The following is a 20,865-nucleotide window of genomic DNA, read 5'->3' as shown; positions in this document are numbered from 1 at the left end:
CTCTTCGGAGCAACCCCTTTGCCAGCCCTGAGTTTTCTGTCCTTTCAGTAGCTCTGAGAGCTCCTGATGGGATTGGGTTCAGCTGGTGCCCTAGAGCTGGGACCTCCCTTGAGACTCAGATGGAAGGACCCAGCCAGGGGGCTACAGGCTTCCCCCTTCTCTCTATGTTTCCCTGCTGTCTGTGTTGGGCGCCACGGAGACTGGCTCAGGTTGCTTTCAAGGTGAGTCCTCAGAGCCCTGAGGTTCCTGCTGCTGCCGTGAGCTCAGCACTCTGGGTTGGGGGGGATGGGTCCTGGACCTTCCTTCTGCCTACCCCTTAGATCCGAGTGATTTAGGGTTCTGGCTTTTGGGGTGTGGTACCTTTTGATCCAGGTCCAGGAGGAGGGTTCCCCAGGTCTATCCTGTTGTTAAGCTTGAATTTCAGTGTCCTAGGAGCACTCTGTTTGCGATCAGTAAGAAAGGGTTTCCGAGGTCTGAACTTTCGCTGCTTCTACGCCGCCATCTTGACTGGAAGTCCTGAATTCAAATCCTGCCTCAGATGTCTCCCAACTGTGTTACCCTAGGCAAGCCCCTAACTCTTATGAGCCACAGTCCCCTCCTCTATAAAATGAAGACAATAATATTACCTACTTTACAGGGATGAGGAATGAATGAGATAATATATGTAAAGTATATTAACAAAATTTTCCCCATGACATGCTAAACCTTTCTATAAGACCCAACTCAAGTTACTTATGTCTGCCAATTAAAGAGACCAAGTCAATTCTCCTTTCTGCTGAGGAGCTACTACAGAGCCATGTCTTAGAGGTACAAAGTTCTATGAAAGCTCAGATTTCCCACAGAATCCCATTCTTCCAGTGTCCAGTGTCTGGAGGTGCTTTCTCCCATGTTGTGAGCCAGCGTCACTTATTTGGAGCCAGCATCTGAGTTCCTGTCAGTTTAAAGTCTGTATTCTGATAATCATATGATCTGGGACTCTAAATCAGGAAATAAATAATATTTCTTTTCTCCCCAAAAGAGTAGAGTTCCTTTGTAAATTTTGGTTTCTATGAACAGACTCAGAGTAGGTACTAAGTTGGTTGGCCAAAGTATGGAGGTCAAGAGCTAATACTGAGTTAACTTCAACCTCATGACTTAGAGTCAGAGAATGTGCTTCTAAGCTTCTCATTATGAATGGAGGGGGGGGGAGGAAGAAAAAGAGAAAGGGTGGGGAGAGACAGAGAGAGAAAGGGAGAAGAGGTAAAGAGAGATAAAGGAAGAGAGAGGGAGGGAGGGAGAGAGGCAGGGAGGAAGAAGGAGAGGGAGGGAAGAGAGGGAGATGGAGATAGAGAAAGAGAGAAAGGGAGAAGGAGAAGAAGAGGAAAAGAAAGAGAGAGGGGGAGGGAGAGAGGGAGGGAGAAGGAGGAAACAGAGACAGAGAGAGAGGGAGAAGGAGAAGAAGGAAAGAGAGAGGGAGACAGAGAAAGAGAGAGAAAGGGATTGAGAGAGAGAGACAGAGAGAAAGAGAATTATTACTTCTTTCTCATCTTTTATCTATAAAACTCTATTATTTCAGACATGTTTGGTGGGGGTTATTTGAGGCAAATATGTGTAGAGAGGGACCATATAGATATTGCTTGCTAGTAGACAAGGACATCTCGATTCTGCTTTTGTTGAGAGGTTGAACCCATAATTTCAACTGAGTCAAGGAACATAGAAAATTAATTAAAGGCATAACTTTTATTTATTTTTGTTTTGTTTTTTAAACCCTTACCTTCTATCTTAGAATCAATACTGTGTATTGGTTCTAAGGCAGAAGAGTGATAAAGGCTAGGCAATGGGGGTTAAGTGACTTGCCCAAGATCACCCAAATAGGAAGTTTCTGAGGTCAGATTTGAACCCAAGACATCTTGTCTTTAGGCCTGGCTCTCAATCTACTGAGCTACCCAGCTGCCCCTAAGGCATGACTTAAAAACTTTATCATGCTTTCCTTTCAGAGAAACAAGAGTCTCAAAACCAAAAAGGACCTTGGTGTGAAAAAGAAATCACATGAAGGTGAGTTTCACATCCCACTAAAAGTCAAGTCCTTTTAGAAATATTCTCATTTGGGGTCAAAAATAGTGTGTGTTTGGGGAGCAGAGAGTGTACAGTGAGTATCCAGGAGTGCAACATAGCAGAGAATGAACACTTAATATGCCAGAGACCTAGAATTCAGTATATTAAGCTATCCCAGTCCTTAGGATTTTTTGTTGTCTAGCAGATCTTTTTTTGTTTTAAAAGCCAATTGTCTTTATATGCTTAAAATGATTGCATTTCTAATAAGCCATTTTGGAGAGGAGATAAGAGGATGAGGCTTAGCATATTTTCTTGGATAGCCATAGAAATATAACAAGAAATCTTTATGCAATTGGCATAGGGCTACAACTTGGATCTGCAATTTCATTGGCATAAAGATAGGGTTCTTATGTGGTCCCTGAACCAATATTTTTTTAAACCCTTACCTTTTATCTCAGAATAAATACTTTACATTGGTTCCAAGGCAGAAAAAATTAAGGGATAAGCAATGGGGTTAAGTGACTTGCCCAGGGTCACACAGCTAGGAAGTATCTGAGGCCAGATTTGAACATCAAACCTCCCATCTCCAGTCCTGCTTTCAATCTGCTGAGCCACCTAGCTGCCCACTGAACTAGTGTTTAAAAATTATTTTGATAATTATATTTCAAAATAACTAGATTATTGTAATAATATATATTTTATTTATGCATTTTAAAACATTTTTCTGAGGTGGTTTAATTTTGAGATTCTGAAATAGGATTAATGAGACTGTTAAAATGACACAAGCAAAAAAATACTTGGCATAGGGTAGATAGGTGGCACAGTGGATAGAATACCAGGTCTGAGGTCAAGAAGACTCATCTTTCTGAATTAAAACATGACTTCAGACAGTAGCTGTGTGACCCTGGGTAAGTCATTTAACTCTTGTCTCAGTTTGCTCATCTGTAAAATGAGCTGGAGAATGAAATGGCAAACCACTCCAGCATCTTTCCCAGGAAAACCCCAAAATGGGGTCACAAAGAATCAGGAATTAATGAAAAACAACCTATCCCAAGGCTATTTGCTTGACAATTAAGGACATGAAAATAAAAACACCGTCATCCCTGCCCTCAAGAAATTTACCTTCTCTATTAAATTTTGTAGCAGTGGAAAATAGTGCACTAATGAGGCTATGTACACAATCTCCAAGAGCCTAATAAAATAACAGACAATTTAGGAGTATTGCTAACTTTGCACCATCCTTCCCTTCTATCTCTCAAATGAATTTTACCCAGATTCAAGAACAGAGGAACAATAGTGGGAGAATGCAGACCTTAGGAATGGTTCCTCAGGGTGATGGTGTCCTGTGGATGGCAGGTCTGGTGGCTTGGGGTTTTTAGGAGTGGTGACCTAGGATTAATGGAGGATGTTGCAGATCAGGGATGGCAACGCATGACCATCAGAGGTGAGAAATGCAAAAGTCTGGATCATCCTTCTCATATTGGGCCACCAGTTCAACTCATTAATTAAAGGCAGGGTTACCTGTATTTAGAGAAGGTCTAATTACAAGGAGCTCTTTTTATGACCTCATGTTCCTTAATGGTAAAATGTGGAAGTTGGATCAGCTGAGCACTAAGACCTCTTTCAAATCTTACATTTTAAGATTCTTTGAGATTATTGCATCATCTTTGAACATCCCTTTGTATTTATGAAATGCCTCACAGTCAGTTCTTTATTCCATCTCGACTGAAACAAGAATAAATTCTGATCTTTCCTCTTTCTTCCTTTAGGCATGGTACAGGAATATGAACTACTACTTCAAGTAGTCTATCAACATTCAGCTGAAAAAAGGGACTTACAGAATTTTCTGGAGTCCCTGAAATCACAATATTCCTGGCCAAATGGGACATTGGAAATCATCAGAAAGAAAGCTACTACATGTGAGCTAAAACTCTTTTTTTAGCATTGGTCTGGGGTGGGGGTAGAGGTGGATCAGTGTGGGTGATCCTAAACATTTGTATATATTTATAGATATAGGTATCTATCTATCTATCTATCTATCTATATCTTTAGAGGAGGATAAAACTTACCTGCTATTATGTGGCATGGTAGACAGATCATCATGATTGGAGGTATGAAGATGTGAATTCCAGTTCTGCCTTACAAACTTAATAAATATGTAACCTTAGATAAATCACTTAAACTCTTTCAGCTCAGTTTTCTTACCTGAAAGGTAGCTTGGCCTTAATGACTTCCAAGAAACATTCCAGTTCTTAAGTTATCATACTCTGCCCTTCTCACATTTTAAGTGAACTTCTTCACTTCCAGAACCCTAATCTACAAAGCCTCAACTGTTTGATCCAGAACCTTCATACTTTATTCCAACTTCCCCAGGATTACCCAAATCCCAAAGGCACTAAGCCCTGCAAAGGCCTGACTTTCCCAGGTAGTGGCTTTTCTTGTTTCTTGATCATTTAGGTCTTATGACTGCCAAGCCCTGGTTTCTCTTCCATTCTTTTCCCCATTGAAACTTCTTTACCTTATATAATTAGTTACTTATAATCACCAAACATTTATTAAGCCCTTACTATGTGATAGGCTTTTTTATACACATCATTTTGAATTTCACAACAAGATTAAGAAATAGGTACTTCAATTTCTATTTTACAAATAATGAAACTGGGACTTGGCAAGGAGAAGAACTTGCCCCAGCCTCCACCATTGTAAAAGTTAACAGGAAAATTTGAACCCAAATCTTCATGGTGCCAAATCAGACACTTTTTTCACTATTCCAAGCTGCTCTTTCAATATCCTAATAGCAAGGATAGTATTCTATGTCAATATAAGTAAACTACTTCATTATTAATGTATGAAAATGGCAATATATATGAGGAGATCCTCCAGGTACTTCCCTTATGCTTATGTTTATGTTTGCCTTATAAAACCCAACTTTTATAGCCTGACTTAAGAGAATAACTCTAATCATGGGAATTCTGAGCCAAGTAGAAGTAGAGATCAATAAAACCATGGCAAGACAGTGTAAGAACTGATTGTTCTGCTTAGAAACAAAGTCAGCCCTAAAAATGGAGAATATCCTCATGACCAAAGGGAATTTCCTTATCTGCAGAGAAATTATCTGGATGCCACCAAATAAATCCCATAATTAATAAAAATCATTTGTCCATCACCCCTTCATGGCAAGCAATATCCAATGAATATATGTATTCTTGCCCTAAGATTGTGATTTCTCTGTTGTAAAAAAGGCATCTGATAAGTTGAGCTTTTACTTACCTTGAAGCCTTCTTTCTTTGATAACTGGCTCCCTTCCTTAAGTTAGGTGGAACATAAGATCACAGATTTTAACTAGAAAGAATTTTAGAAGCCATCTATTCCAGTATCCTCTTTTTACATCTAAGACAACTGAAGAGCAGAAAGATTAAGGGGCTTGCCTGAAGTCATACGTTGTAAGTGGAAGAGCCAGGATTTGAATTTTCATCCTCTGGCTCCAAAATTAGTTGACTTTCCACTTCATTGATTCAGTTCATATGAAACATTCTATGATTAGTGATTGGAGCTGTGCATATCAGACCTAATGAAAAAATCTAATTTTCCTTCCAATGAGATAATATTTGTAAGTATCTGGTAGCTCAGTGGATAGAGCACTGGATCTGTGGTCAGGAAGGCCTGAGTTAACATCCAATCTCAGACACATTCCAGTTATGTGACCCTAGGCAAGGCACTTAACCTCTTTGTCTGACAAAAGAATCCCCTGGAGGATCGTTCCAGTATCCTTGTCAAGAAAACCTTATGGATAGCTATAGTCCATGGAGTATAAACAACTGGACATGATCGAATGACTAAACAACAAATTCGCAATAGGTGATTAAGAAACACTTGCTCTATGGCTAATATGGAAATGTGTTTTGTGTGACTTCACATGTAAAAACTATATCATATTGCTTACCTTCCCAAGAGATGGGGAAGGGATGGAAATAATTGGGAATTCAAAAATAAAAAAAAAATGTTAAGATGTTTTTACATACAATTTGGAAACATTTAATTTTAATAAAATATATTTAATTCTTATTCTCTTCCTCCTTCCCCTTATGTGCAGATTGTAGCAGCCTGAATGGAATCCTTCAATGTGCTTGTGAAGACAGTTACCACTGGTTCTCTCACACTTGCCTGGACCCCAGGAAATGCCATTTTAACAAGTCAGGGGCACATCCAAGCTGTGACTGTCAGTCAAACAATCTCCATGATAGCATCACCTTCTGTGAGAGGACAAGTAAGGCTATAAAGCTCTGTAGGAAACACTGAGGCATCACTTGGTGGGAAGAATATGAGAAGGATTGTGGGGGGGAGAAGGCAGAATGCTCATATTCTTTCTTCCTGTGATGCCCTTGACAAGAATATTTTCTTCCTTACTCTACCAGTGATTCCTAAAGGATAATTGATAGCTAGAGAATGCAGTAGCTTGAAAATGTCAAGATAGAGCCATAGCTGGGCAGAATGGTTTCCACAAAGTATATTGGATTGAAAGTCAAAGGAAACGGATTTTTATCTCAGTTCTTCCTGTTTACTATAAGAGTGATTGAGGACAAGTTACTCTGCCTTTCTACACCTCAGGTTTCTCATCTATAAAATAAGAATCTTTATGGTATCTTTAAGCTCTAAATCTGTGACCTTGCATAGATATAGCTCCACCAGGAAAACGCTTCAATTTTGTTACTGTGTCTGCTGGCATCTTTGTCCTCATGGTGGTTTTTATCATCACCCCAATTCCCACATTTATCTTCTTTTCTCCATTTACACAGACACCTCATCCCCATCATCTCTCCTCTAGACTGTTGTAATCACCTCCTATTTGATCTCTCTATCTCCAACCTCTCCCCACTCCAATTCATCCTTCAACCAGCTGCCAAAGTAATTTTTTCTTCTAAAATACAAGTTTCATATCAACCTCCTGTGCCACCTACTCAACTCCATTAGCTGCCTATCACCTATGGGATCAAATATCAACTCCTCACTTGGACATTTTAAGTTCTTTCCTACTGGCCATTTCTTACCTTTTCATTCTTCTTGCCATTCCTTTCCTCCACAACCTCTGCCATCTCACCATAATGACCTTCTTGGTGTTTCATATCCAGGGTGCTCCATCTCTTGTCTCTCTTTCTTTATGCTGACTATCCTTAATAGGTATTAGAACTCCTGGTTTACTTCAAGACTCAGCTCAAGTACCTTGTTCTACATGCAGCTTTTCATGATCTTCCTAGCTATTAGCACCCTCCTTCCCCACACTTCTTTATGTTCATTTGAAAATATTATTTAGATAATCATACATGGGCATGTTGTCTCCCTTATTAGAATATAAGATTCTTTTTTTTTATATTTTATTTGATCATTTCCAAGCATTATTCATTAAAGACATATATCATTTTCTTTTCCTCCCCCCCACCCCCCATAGCCGACGCATAAATCCACTGGGCATTACATGTTTTCTTGATTTGAACCCATTGTTATGTTGATAATATTTGCATTAGAGTGTTCATTTAGAGTCTCTCCTCTGTCATGTCCCCTCAACCGCTGTATTCAGGCAGTTGCTTTTCCTCAGTGTTTCTACTTCCATAGTTTATCCTTTGCTTATGAATAGTGATTTTTTTCTCCTAGATCCCTGCAAATTGTTCAGGGACATTACACTGCCACTAATGGAGAAGTCCATTACGTTCGATTATACCACAGTGTATCTGTGTACAATGTTCTCCTGGTTCTGCTCCTCTCGCTCTGCATCACTTCCTGGAGGTTGTTCCAGTCTCCATGGAACTCCTCCACTTTATTATTCCTTTTAGCACAATAGTATAGAATATAAGATTCTTGAGAGCAAAAGTGATTGATTCATTTTTTGTTGTTCTCTCTAATTCAATGCCTGGCAAATAGCAAGTGCTTAATAAATGCTTTTTAAATTGATGGATTAGACAATTAATTAGCTATGAAGCAATTCATAGTCTCTCTGGGCTTTGGCTTTCTTATCCATGAAAGGATTGAACTAGGAACATGAATGTAGCACTGGAAGAGAGCTGAGAGGTCATGTAGTCCAATCTCATTATTTTACCAGATGAAGAAAAGATCTAAGGAAATTAAATAATGGATCTCCAAGGCTTCTTCTAGTTCTAAGTTTCTAAACTCTATGTCCATGTGTTAAGAGAGACAGAGGTGGAAGAGATTTTCCCTGTCCTCAATGGAGCTTACAATTTAATTGGTGGACAAGAAAGCTCACGTAAATGAAAGAACAATAGAATAATAGCACATAATTTAAGTGTATATTCTTTTAATGAAAGAAAATATAAATGCTCTAGGTCTTCAGATAAAAGAAAAATAATCCACTTCTGCAGCTAAGAGACTTTCCTGACTGAAATGAAAGGGACACAACAGAAAACAGTAAAACGTGGGGTAGAATGGGGGCAGTCAAATGAAGGCCTTAAATGCCAAGCATTGATTTGTTTTAAGAGACTGTAGGAAGTCATTATACTTTTATTTTTGAAATTAAAGGAGTGACATCATAAAAGTAGTGTTTTAGAAAGATTAATCTTGCAAAAATATGTAGACTGGATTAAAATAAACTAGCGACTTGGGAAAGTAGAGGAGAACAAGAGCAATTAAAGAGTTATTTCAGTAATTTAAGTGTTTATTTTGGGTGAGTAGGAGGCTTCTTTAATGGCTTCATCACAAACAATATGGTAGAAAGAACTACTATAGTGATGAGAGAAATAGAGATAAAAAGGAAATATTGCTCCTTTACTACCTGGTTCTAGCTAAATTGAAGGAATTTAAAAATAAGTTATTCAATTAATCTTAAACCTTTCCTGTCTTTCAAAGTTGTCCCCAATGGCGATGAATCATTGACTACTTCTCCTCTCATCTGAATCCAACCTTGCTATAGATGCTATAAAATCTAAGAGCTAGCCTTCATAAATATGGAGAAAGCATTGAATTAAAAGAAACCTTTGTGTTCAGAGGCTTATGATATGGGAAGTCCAGAAAAATCTCAGGGCTTTCTAGGAGTCCCATACTTTTCTTAGCTCAAATTCCCAACCAGAAACTTTGGGAAAACCCATTAAGCTGGTACCAACTCCCTAATTTAAATGTATTGAAAAGGTTTATTTAAAGAAAAATCAAAATCAACAACCATTTCTATTCTGAATACAGGTTCAAATTTCATCTCTGACTTATTTTCTATATGATCTTGGGCAAAGCTGTAACCTCTTCAGGCCCCAATTTTCTATGTTTGGATAAAATAGCCATAATTTAGCTATATATATATATATATATATATATATATATATATATATATATATATATATATATATACATATGTCTACTTTTGTTTTTCTTATATCATATCTTTCTGTCTCTGATACATAGTAGCTGTGTGGCCTTAGTCAAGTCACCTAATTTCTCTTTACACAATTCTCTAAGATGATAAAGTTATGGAGGAAGAGCCAAACTATTGATAACGTTTCTTTACTTGGATACTTCCTAAGAAATTATAGGTTTGATCCTTGTCTACCTACCTACCTACCTACCTACCTACCTACCTACCTACCTACCTACCTACCTACCTATCTACCTATCTATCTATCTATCTATCTATCTATCTATCTATCTATCTATCTATCTATCTATCTTTCTATCATCTTTCCATCATCTTTCTATCATCTTTCCATCATCTTTCTATCTATCTTTCTATCATCTTTCTATCTTTCTATCTATTGTATCTATCTATCTACTTGTATGTTATCTACTTATCTATTAAATACACATAGGTGTGTGAAATATGTATATATATATACTGTGTACACACATATATACATATAATGTATAAATACACTATATATATAGTAATACACTTTACAGATATATATGTATGTATATATAATTCACATATACATTGATATATATGTGTTTATATGTGACAGACAAATTAGAATGACTCTAAGAGAATTACAATATTATTTGTTAGTACTTGAGTGAAGAATTTCTTTATGTTAGAATGGTAATACCTCTGGTTTGAGCCACTCCCATGAAGCAGAGAGGTATCAGAGAAGATTTATTGTATTTGTAGTGAAAAAAAACTGGATTCCAAACCTTGCTCTTCGCCAATCCCTATTTTAATGCAAGTTCATTTCACAGCTCAAAATCACGGAAACTCAGAATGGAAAGAATCTTCAGAGATCACAGAGCCCAATCCCTAACTGAATAAGAATGTCACCTACCAAAGCCCTGAGCAGGACTCATCCAGACTTTGGCCAGAGATCTCTAATGAGAAGGAACCTACTACTCTCCTGGACAGAACTGATTTTGAAATGTATGGGCTTTTCAGAGGAGATTTAAACCTCTGGGTGTGAGGGCTTCCTTTTCAGGAAGCCTGCATCTACCTGCAGTGTTCAACTGACACTCAACTCTTGCTAAGATGCAGTAACATATGCAGAGGTCATACACTGGTAAAACCATCTCAACTGATGGGCTAGACCAGGATGAAGGCAGTCAATAAGTCTCAAACACATCAAGGGTCCACACCAGGCATGTGAGGACTTTCTCCAAAAGAAGCTATTAATGAGAACAATTTGTCCCAACTGGAATGCAGCTGAAAAACGTGCAATGGAATATTTAGAACTTGGTTAGATATCACAGATGTCAAGATCATCTATTGCATCCTGTGCCATTGCCAATTGTCTTAACTTCTGATTTTTACTTTTGCCAATGGTCTTCAATGACTTTGGAAGAGAGAGTGAGGTTAAAGACTTTGTGCAACTCTGCCTCACTTAAATCAAACTAACACATATATCTATACCTCATAATATCATCGATCCTCTTTGTAAAATGAAGGGTTTAACAACAACACTGATTTGGAATTACTTGTGGATAGTTCTAATTGCTAGGAAACCTTTTTTTGTATCAAACCTAAATATGCCTCAAAGTAAATAATGTCTTGCTCCTATTTTTGATAACTCAAGTCAGAAAAATAAGGCTATTCTCTCTCAGACTTAATAGCACTTCAAAAGGCAGCCTTTAAGTTTCCCTGCCTTTTGGTTTTCTTCTTTCTGTCTCAAATTCTTTCAAACAATTCTTACATAGCACAATCTTAAGGCCCTTCACCACCCTAGGTATTGTCCTTGAGCACTCTCCAGCTTGTTGGCATTTTTCCTAAAATATGGTACCCCAAGCAAAGTAGAGGAAGATTATCATCCTCTTTGTCCTTGACACTTTTCTTAATGGAACTTAACATGGAATTAGTTACTTTTGTCTCCTATATTATGCTTGACTCATATTGAGCTTGTGGGCCACTGAAACCACTAGACTTTTTTCAGATGAATTATTGTCTAGCTATAGCTCTTGATCGTGTCCTTGGGAAGTTTGTTTATAAAGCTTTACATTTTATCACTATTAAATTTAATCTTTTTAGATTTAATTTAATAGTCAAGCTTGTTGAGATATTTTGTTGGGTTCTATATGTTCTTTACAATCTACAAATATGATAATCTTTACCCTCTTCATTGATAGAAATGATATACAACATGAGACAATTCATTGTAGTAATAATACTCTGAGAAATTCTTTTCCATTGAGTCATTGAATCATTGATGACTACTCTTTGAATCTTGCCATTGAAATAGCTGCACATACATCTAATTATATTTTCATCTAGCCCACATCTTCTCATCTTGCCCTCAAGAATAGCATGCAAGTCTTTGTCAAATGCTTGCCTAAATTTTAGAAAGTATTTGTCTACAGAATTTCCCTATTTATCATGCTACTAACTCTCAAAACATAAATGAGGTTGGTGTGGTAAGACATGGTTTTAATAAAACTATGCTGGCTCTTTGTGATCATTACTTTATTTTCTAAGTATTAGCTAGCTATTCCCTTCAATAATATATTTTGAAATTTTTCTAAGACCAAACACAATTTCACTGTCCTGAATTTTCAGATACCACTCTCTCCCTTTTTTTCTTTTGAAGATCAGAACAAGATTCTCTCTTCTCCAATCCCGCAATGCCTCTATTTGTTCTTTTGTTGTTGTTACTATTCAGTAATTTCGGTCATTTCCAACTCTTCATGACCCCATTTGGGTTGTTGTTTTGTTTTATTTTTTTTCTGGCAAAGATACTGAAATGGTTTGGAATTAAATATACTTAAATACAGCTATTATGTCCTTCATCTCGAGACATCTCCAGTTTAAACATTTTTTGCTTCTTCCATACATTTAGATAGTGATGGATACAGGCCTCTTCACTGTCCTGATTGCCTTCCTTCTGATGTTTTCAAGCCTATCCATTTCCTTTCTTTACTGTGATATTCAGAATTCTCTATTTTTGTCTTGTCTTTTTCAATCCCATAATCAGATCCAGAGCTAAGAAGGACCTCAGAAGCCATCTCATCCATTTTTGCCTACTCCTTTATTTTGCAGTTAAGAAAATGATACTGAAAGGGAACTGAGTGACCTGTCATATATTATAAATATATTAAAAATTGCTAGCATTTATATATTATTTTGAGGTTTGCAATGAACTTTATATATATACATATATATACATACTCACCATTACCATGGGGCATTTTATCCTCATTTTACAGATGGAAAATTTGAGGTAGAAAGAAATTAAGTGACTTGCCGAGGGTTGCTTAGCTAGAGATATCTGACTTGAATTCAGGTCTTCACCACTGTAGGCCCCAGGTCTTTATCAGCTGTACCACCTAGCTAGTTTTAGATTAGATAGCCTCTATATTCACTAACATCTATAAAATCCTATATTTACTATGTCTGCTGTGTATGTTCCCCTCTCATAATGATGGAGTAGCATTCTGGAAATATGGCTGCAATCCTTCATTATGAAGGTGGGAATTGTGATATTTTAAAAGTGAGATTCTTATAGTTTGTTTTTTTTTTTTTACTTTCTAGGCAGTGTAATAAGGGACTATTTTGATTGTTAATTGATAACTAACAGATCAGGCTGTTATCTACTTTCCTTTTCCCTTCCTCCCTTTTCCTCCCTTTAGCCTCCCTTCTCCCCTCCCCCTTCCTTCTTCTTCCCTCTTCTTCTAAATCAACTCAGGGTGAGTTTATGAGGTCTCAAATGAAATACTCTTTCTCTTCTTTATCTTTATCTTAAATATTTGGGGAAGATGGGAAAGGATAAGAGGATAAGAAATGGAGGTAAGAGGGTTGAGGATTTACCTAATACTACAATGAGTCTCAGGTTGGAGGATGATGGAATATTGCAATTTGGAGAAATGGGCTGATGGGTCTGGAAGTTCAGTCACTATCACTACAGAACAAATCAGAGAGAGAGAGACAGAGAGAGAGAGAGAGATAGAGAGAGAGAGAGAGAGAGAGAGAGAGACAGAGAGACAGAGAGACAGAGACAGAGAGACAAAGACAGAGAGACAGAGACAGAGAGACAGAGAGACAGAGAGAGAGAGCTGGACTTTGTCCTTCTTTCTTCTATCTTCACAGTCAAAGACAACCTCTCCTTTCTATCTTCAAGATTAAAAGACATAACCCTTCAGTTGGTCTGTTCCTTTCTTCAACAGCTTCTCCCAGTAACATTCCAAAAAGAACATTCTCATTTTAATGACAGGTCATCAGTCTCAGCTACTACTGTCGTGTTGCATGCTTTCCAACTTTCTTCCACAGCAGTTAGCACTGTCTACCTCAATAAAGAAGAAAATATAGCAACAGACAAATAAATGGTCTGATAAGGTATTCATCTACATAGATGAATCTGGGTGAATAACCCCCAGAGAATAGACTCTTTCCAGATACAAATCCCTACTTTTCTGATTTATCATTTGTTAACTATCAAAAGAGTTCAGAGGATCATAGCTTTAGAGTCAGAAGGGATTTGAGAGATCATCTAGTTCAACCTTCTCATTTTATTGATAGATAGGATAGTGAAGCCTAGAGAAAGAAAGTGACCTGTGTACGGTCACATAAATTCATATTCAGTAGTTTTCAATCATATCCAGCACTTTGTGACCCTATTTGGAATTGTCTTGGTAAAGATGCTCCAGTAGTTTGCCATTTCCTTTTCCAGCTCATTTTTAATGAGGAAACTGAGACAAACAAGGTGAAATGACCTGCCCAGAGTCAAATGGCTAATCAATGTTTGAAGCCAGATTTGAACTTAGGACAATGAGTATCTTCAACTTCAGACCCAGTACTATCTACTGTGCTACCTAGATATCCTAATATCATTTCCATTCAACATGACCATATCCTTAGCTTATCAACATCCATACTCGAAACATACTCCCTTTGCATCTATCTCCACTTGCTGAAATCTGTTTTCAAAGCCCTATTGTTATAATCACTGCCCTGTTGCTTTCTCAGACCAAAACATCTGTCTCTGGCTACAATTTCATAATATATTGTTGTTTTTTTCTCTGGTAAAAGGGACAAAAAGAGGGACAAAAAATTCATGTGGATTTTCCAGATCATGCCAGATTCTTCACACCAGCAATTTGGAAGGGATACCTATAAATTGCAGGAAAGGAGCTGTCCAGCATTAGTAGGAGTTTCTTCTTCTAATCCCTAGCAAGGAACATGAACTTGGACAACTTTGGGAGATAATGGAGGATAGAAGCCTAGAATGCTATGGTCCATGGGATTCATGAAGAGTAGGGTACAACTAAACAACAACATTATTTCATAATATGTTGGATTTTTTTTTAAAGATTATCCCTATGTGATTGAAAATTTAAAGTAAAAAACCTCTTAGAATCAGGCTCTTGAATTAGATAATTGTTGTTAAAACACTTCAAAACTGTAAAGCAAACTAGAAATTATGGTTTTTATTGTTAGAATTCATTTGACTTTAGGACCATCATCCAAAGAAATTGAAATATGGCTCACAAAGGTCAGTAGACATTGAACAGGTGTGTTCAGGAACCAACTGTTTCAATTTTGTGTTAATTCTAAACTCCAGTTATTTTGTCTACAAATTTTTATTCAAATCTCTCTCTCTCTCTCTCTCTCTCTCTCTCTCTCTCTCTCTCTCTCTCTCTCTCTCTCTCTCTCTCTCTCTCTCTCTTTCTCTCTTTCTCTGAATTTCACAGAAATTTTTGGCACTTTTAAAATTAACAAGAAATTTAGAAAAGAACTCCTGAATTCATCATCTGAACTATACTTTAACTACACAGCTGGCATTGAAATCCAAGTAAGTTAGCATTTTCTTATTTGAAAGGGAGGATATAGAGATATTCTTATTTAAGTATTGGTTGGACTAGATTAGGTCCCTTCCATTTTTGAGACTTTGTGACTTTTCATTATATAATGAAGTGACTCCAAATATAGTTGAGATATATGTATAGATACATATATAACTCTCTCTATATAGTTAAACATGTTGATGTTTATCTGTATCTATCTTTAGTTTTTTATCTGTGATTATATCTAAATCTTTATTGAAATGTCAGCCTTTTATTAATTATTTTTAAATTATACATTGGCAACACCAGCAGGGATTCTTAATCACTTTTTGTATCTCTTATAAGCAGACCTAACTTCAGTACCCTATCAATTCAGGTTTGATCTTGAGAAGAAATAAATCTCAAGCCATTGAGCAGTTAGCAAAAGAAGGCTGACTTTGCTCTTACACAACAAGAATATATTCTACAAGCATTTACTGGCTGTTCCTCTAGATGCAGTTAGAGGTTAGTAAAAAGAAAGATCTAAGTCCATAGAAACCCCTTGAAATGCTTTCTTTGACCTCTTAAAATAATAATAATAATAAAAAGAAACAGTTTGATCTGCCCACAAATACAATGCCCTTAAACTAATATTTTTTTTTCTGAACCCTCTGTTGAGCCATTCTTTGTTATGGGAGTTTTTAACCTTCAGAATTTTGAATCCAAAATAATGTAAGATAAGAAAATTCCATAGCTATTTATAGGCTGAAGTTGCCCAGACATAAGTTAATTTAAATTATAACTCCTCACCCACTCAACTCCTGTAATATTTGAAGGCCTTGGTTCTCAGTTCTGAGAAATAACAGTTCAGAAAATATAGCTCAGAAAACAGAGATTAAACTGCATGCAAGCTTTCGTTTAGTTTGGTAACCTGGCTTGGGAAAACTTTGATGTTTCATGCATGGACATGGCCTGGAGTACTCCATATATAAGCTATTAGAGTGTAAGTTCCACTAGATGCTTCAGAAAGATTGAATTAGGAGAAGCAGCAAGAGGTATTTAGAATAGTGCTTAGTTTGAGAGTCAAACCAGTGTTTCAATTCTTCTTTTCTTCTGTGAGATTTACAAATATTGCTTAAGCTTTCTGAACCTCAGTTTGTTGTTTGTTGTCTAGCCGTCTTTCAGTTGTATCTGACTCTTTGTGAACCCATTTAGGGTTTTCTTGGTAAGGACATTGGAGTGGTTTGCCATTTCCTTTTCCAGCTCATTTGACAGATGAGGAAACTATGGCAAACAGGATAAAGTGACTTGCCCAGGGTCACATAGTTCTTGAGTGACTGAGGCCAGATTTGAACTCAGGAAGAGAAGTCTTTTTGGTGAGTCATCTAGAGTCTCATTTTCCTTCCATGTAAAATGAAAGAACCAGTAAAAATGATCCAGAGGTTGCTTCTAGTTCTGAAAGTCTGTGATTTTATAAAGATAATAATATCAGGGAATTATGTATGAAGTTTTATAAGTTTTCATTAATTATTATTTTTATAAGCTTTATTACTGAAAAAAGAAAGTAAACAAAGGCTTCAAATGTCCCTAATATGGAAGCAAATATGGAAGCCATAGGGGGGAAAACATCCTCTTCCCACTGCCTGTTCTTTACTCTCTAGGCTAAAATCTCAGTAAAAGCTTTTTTGGATAACTGCCATGCTTCTATTTTCTCTGTGATATATTTTGGAGAATAAACATAGTCATTTAATTTATGTATCTATTTCTAAAGAAAACATATCCACATGATATATTCTAATGCTTTAGGATGCTTTTCTTAAAAAAAAATGATCCAGTGTCCATCTCTGTTTTCTTTTTCTTTTTTAAAAACCCCTGATTGCTGCCTTAGAATCAATACTAAATATTGATCCAAGGCAGAAGAGTGGTAAGAGCTCAGTAATTGGGGACAAGTGATTTTCCCAGGGTCACACAGCTAGGAAGACAGTATCAGAGGCCACATATGAACCCAGGATGTCCCATTTTGACTCCTGGCTCTCTATTCACTAAACTGCCTAGCTCTTGATAGGTTCTTAGCCTTGTCCATAAGTACTCAATAAATACTTTTTGATTGTTCAATTTTTTCTACCCAGTTATTTATATTTTGAAAACAGTTTATTTTTGCACATTTTCATTCATTTACTTATTCATTTAATAAGTATTATTGAATACTTATTGGGAAGACTATATATAATAGTTCTCTTTCAAATACTATCCTGGAGGCCAAGAGATCAAGTTTCTGGCTCTGACTTTGCTTACTGTGTAACCTTGAATAGCTTAACTCCTTTCTCTGGGCCTCAGTTAACTTGCTTCCAGTTCTAAATTTTATGATTCTGTATGCTGTGCTAAGCAGAATGGGAGAGATGGTGATAAGTAAGTTTGAGTGCCATTAAACAAAAACATCTTGACATTTGGGGAGTATATTCACGGTGGTGTCAAATTGTTTTTCTCATGGCACATTATGATTTTTTTGCAGCAAAGAATGGGAGCAGACTCCAAGACATTTAGGAGACATACATTGCAAATGAGATTCCATACAATCTTTGGCATATCTAGTAGTCCAAACTTGGGACTTATTAATACCAAAATACACACTTCAAAAGCCACTGATCTAGAGCAATGAACTTTTCATGAGCTTGGCAATAATTATGTGCTGGGCACTTTACAAATATTTATCTCATTTGATGCTCCCAACAACACCAGGAAGCAGATGATAATATTATCCCTATTTTATAGTTGAGGAAATAGGTAAACAGAGTGACCTGAAGTTCACACTACTAGTAAGCATCAGAGGCAGAATTTCAGCTCACATTTTTCTGACCTGCACTCTTTCTACTGTCACCTAGCTTCCTCAATTTATAGGATGGTGAAATGGATATAAATTTGCAGCATTTAGTATCCTAGTTTATGACAAGAATAGAGACTGTGATATATTTAGCCTGAAGAATACTCTTGGTAATTGTCTTCATTTATTTGAGAGTGACATAGAAGGGGTATTATACTTACTCTGCTTCTTCCCAGATGATAGAACTAGGAACAATGGAAGGAAGCTGCAAATAGGGGGAATTGGGCTTATATGAGGAAATTCTTCCTGATAATTTTTGCTGTATAAAAGCAAGTAGCTAGATGGGTCACTGGATAGAGCCTCAGGAAAACTTGTGTTCAAATCTAGCCTCAGACCCTTACTAGCTCTATGACTCTGGACAAATTATTCAAATTCATTTGTCTCAGTTTCTTCATCTGCCAAATGAGCTGGAGAAGGAAATGGCCAACCACTCCAGTCTCTGCCAAGAAAACCTGAGAGTCACAAAGAGTTGGACACAACTGAAAAGACTGAACAACAGGAAAAGTATGATGGGATGCCTCAGGAAGTGATGAATTCCCCATTAAGAGTCATCAGTGTAATAGATGATATTTTGAGGGTATATTTGATGGATACTAGATAACTAATGGCTCAAATAGTTATCTTCTTTTTGCCTAACCTCCCTTTTGTACCTCCCTCTTCAGAAGCCTTTCAGCACCCCCCTACCCATTTCTTCAGCCTCCCTCAAGTCACTCAGTGTGAGCTGTGAGGTTTCAATGAAATAGTTCTTAATCTTTTTTGTCAAACAAGGGGCTTATTTGGGGAAGACAGGACAAGGCTGGAGGATGGAGGTAAGAGGGATAGGGTTTTCCCTATTATCTACAGTGTTAGGGTGGAGGATATTGAGAGAAGTGGCAATTCAGTCACTATTATGAAACAAAGCCAGTCAAAGAGAGATATAAGGACTATTGTCCTTCTTTTCTTCTGCCTTCAAATCAGCCAGGTCACCTCCAACTTGATTATCCTAAGTCCCAGAGATAAAATCAGCTTCTTGCTTCAGTCACCACCATCAGCCAAAGATCTCCAAATCCACTCAAACAGTTGGCTTGTCTACAAACTGTTTCCCAGTCACATTCCAAATGGAATCTTCATTTGACTGACAGATGGCCCATCTCCAGCTTCTGTCCTTTGCATGCATTCCTATACCACAACATCTACTTTTTTGTCTTAAAAAATGCACCCTGCATTTTTTTATAATGATACTTACCTTTTGGATATTTCTAACTATCTAATTCTTAAATCTGTACTATATCAAATATTTCTTTACCCTCCCAAAATAATGAATCCTATTATCTTAGCTATTCTGTCTATCAAGTTTTATGCTAAGTTTGGGTATAGGAAAATGGTTTAGGTAATAGGGATTGTACATGAAAGTTTTGACATAATAACAAATCATGGAACAATTTTAAACAATTTCAACAGCTTTTTGAATATGTAACTGTCTTATCTCCTAATGTCTATAAATTCACTAAGTAAAATTTCCTATTACTAACAATTGCTAACCTACAATTATAACATAATCTAACTTCTATACATAAGTAATTTTATTTATCCCGACTTCTCTAAGACTTTGAACAAATTCTTTCAGCTGTCTCTATAGTTTAGTTATTAGAACGTTAATAACTCATTCTAATATAGTTAGTTTGTTAGCACATTAGTATTTACATGTGTATATAGGTTGTATTTATACATATTTACATATGTACATCCTTATCCATTGCTCTTGATTTCTGTTCAAACTCAAAGAAATATCTTTGTCTGTTTGAATTTTCCACAGAAATTTATATCAGTGTGACTTTTGTGTTTTACAACTATGCATATGTTGTATATTTACCCATTCCATGAGATATCTTCCTACATTATATTTCTATGTAGCATGTATATACACATATATGATGTTAACATGTATGACACATTCTTACATAACCTCATGATCATAAGTCTAAACTTTCAAAGTCCTTCCATGTCCTTTGATGTTGATTGTAGAAACTGTGTGTCCTTCATCATCTGGTTAGCATACCACTCTTGTCTGCTGTCACTCTTGATTGTAGTCCTGTGTTCTTCAATTCAGGAACAAACCAGAATAATCAGGAACATGCATGTGTGTAAGGTTTTTACATGTGCATGTGTGTAAGATTTAAATTTTCATTGTGCATGGAAGTAAGTTATGAATGCTTGTCAGAATTCATCAGTTATTCTTCACGTGTGGAAGTAAGCATTACATGTGTTTATCTTCATGAGTAGAAGTAAGCTTTGCATATATACATCTTCATGCATGGAAGTAAGCTTTACTTATGTTCATCTTCATGGGTGTGTGTAAGCATAATAATATAAATTCTTAGAATTTTGTCAAGAATATAAATTTGAAGTTTGTTTATCTTAATTTTTCACAAGGAGATTTATTGTATTCTGTCTTTAGTTATATCTTGGAGACAGAATTTGGATATGATGTATTTCCTTTGGTCATGGAGTTACATATTCATTTGAAATAACATTGTTTCTTTCTTTTCTGTTACTAATATAGGCAGATGGTTTGTATAGAATTTGTAGAGACTTTTCTTTGGCTGCTAATCTTTTAAATGTATATTTTCCTTTATTCTGTTTTACTGGTTTTTGCAGTGCTTTCCTTTCATAGTTTCCATTCACAGGCTATCATTTTAACATGTGCAATGCTCTCTTGTCTGTACTATCTGTTGATATGTACTCTCATGTTTGCTTTCCTTTGTATTTCATAGGGACTGTTATTTTTTGTTGATTATTTTCCT

At 36.5% G+C, this 20,865-nt stretch overlaps 1 protein-coding gene across 1 annotated transcript in view; it reads left to right on the top strand.

The window, feature by feature from the left end:
* Nucleotides 1–3,369: 3,369 nt before the first annotated feature.
* Nucleotides 3,370–20,865, top strand: part of ADGRF1 (adhesion G protein-coupled receptor F1) — a 44,711-nt gene continuing 27,215 nt past the window's right edge. The window contains exons 1-4 of the mRNA XM_056814716.1: nt 3,370–3,478; nt 3,804–3,953; nt 6,128–6,301; nt 15,130–15,230. Coding sequence (XP_056670694.1) covers nt 3,370–3,478; nt 3,804–3,953; nt 6,128–6,301; nt 15,130–15,230 — 534 coding nt within the window. The remainder of the gene's footprint in view (nt 3,479–3,803; nt 3,954–6,127; nt 6,302–15,129; nt 15,231–20,865) is intronic.

Source organism: Monodelphis domestica, chromosome 2 (genome assembly GCF_027887165.1).
Source record: "Monodelphis domestica isolate mMonDom1 chromosome 2, mMonDom1.pri, whole genome shotgun sequence".
Taxonomy (NCBI): Eukaryota; Metazoa; Chordata; class Mammalia; order Didelphimorphia; family Didelphidae; genus Monodelphis; species Monodelphis domestica.
Note: the sequence above shows the minus strand (reverse complement) of the source record. Positions and strands in the feature narration are given on the sequence as shown.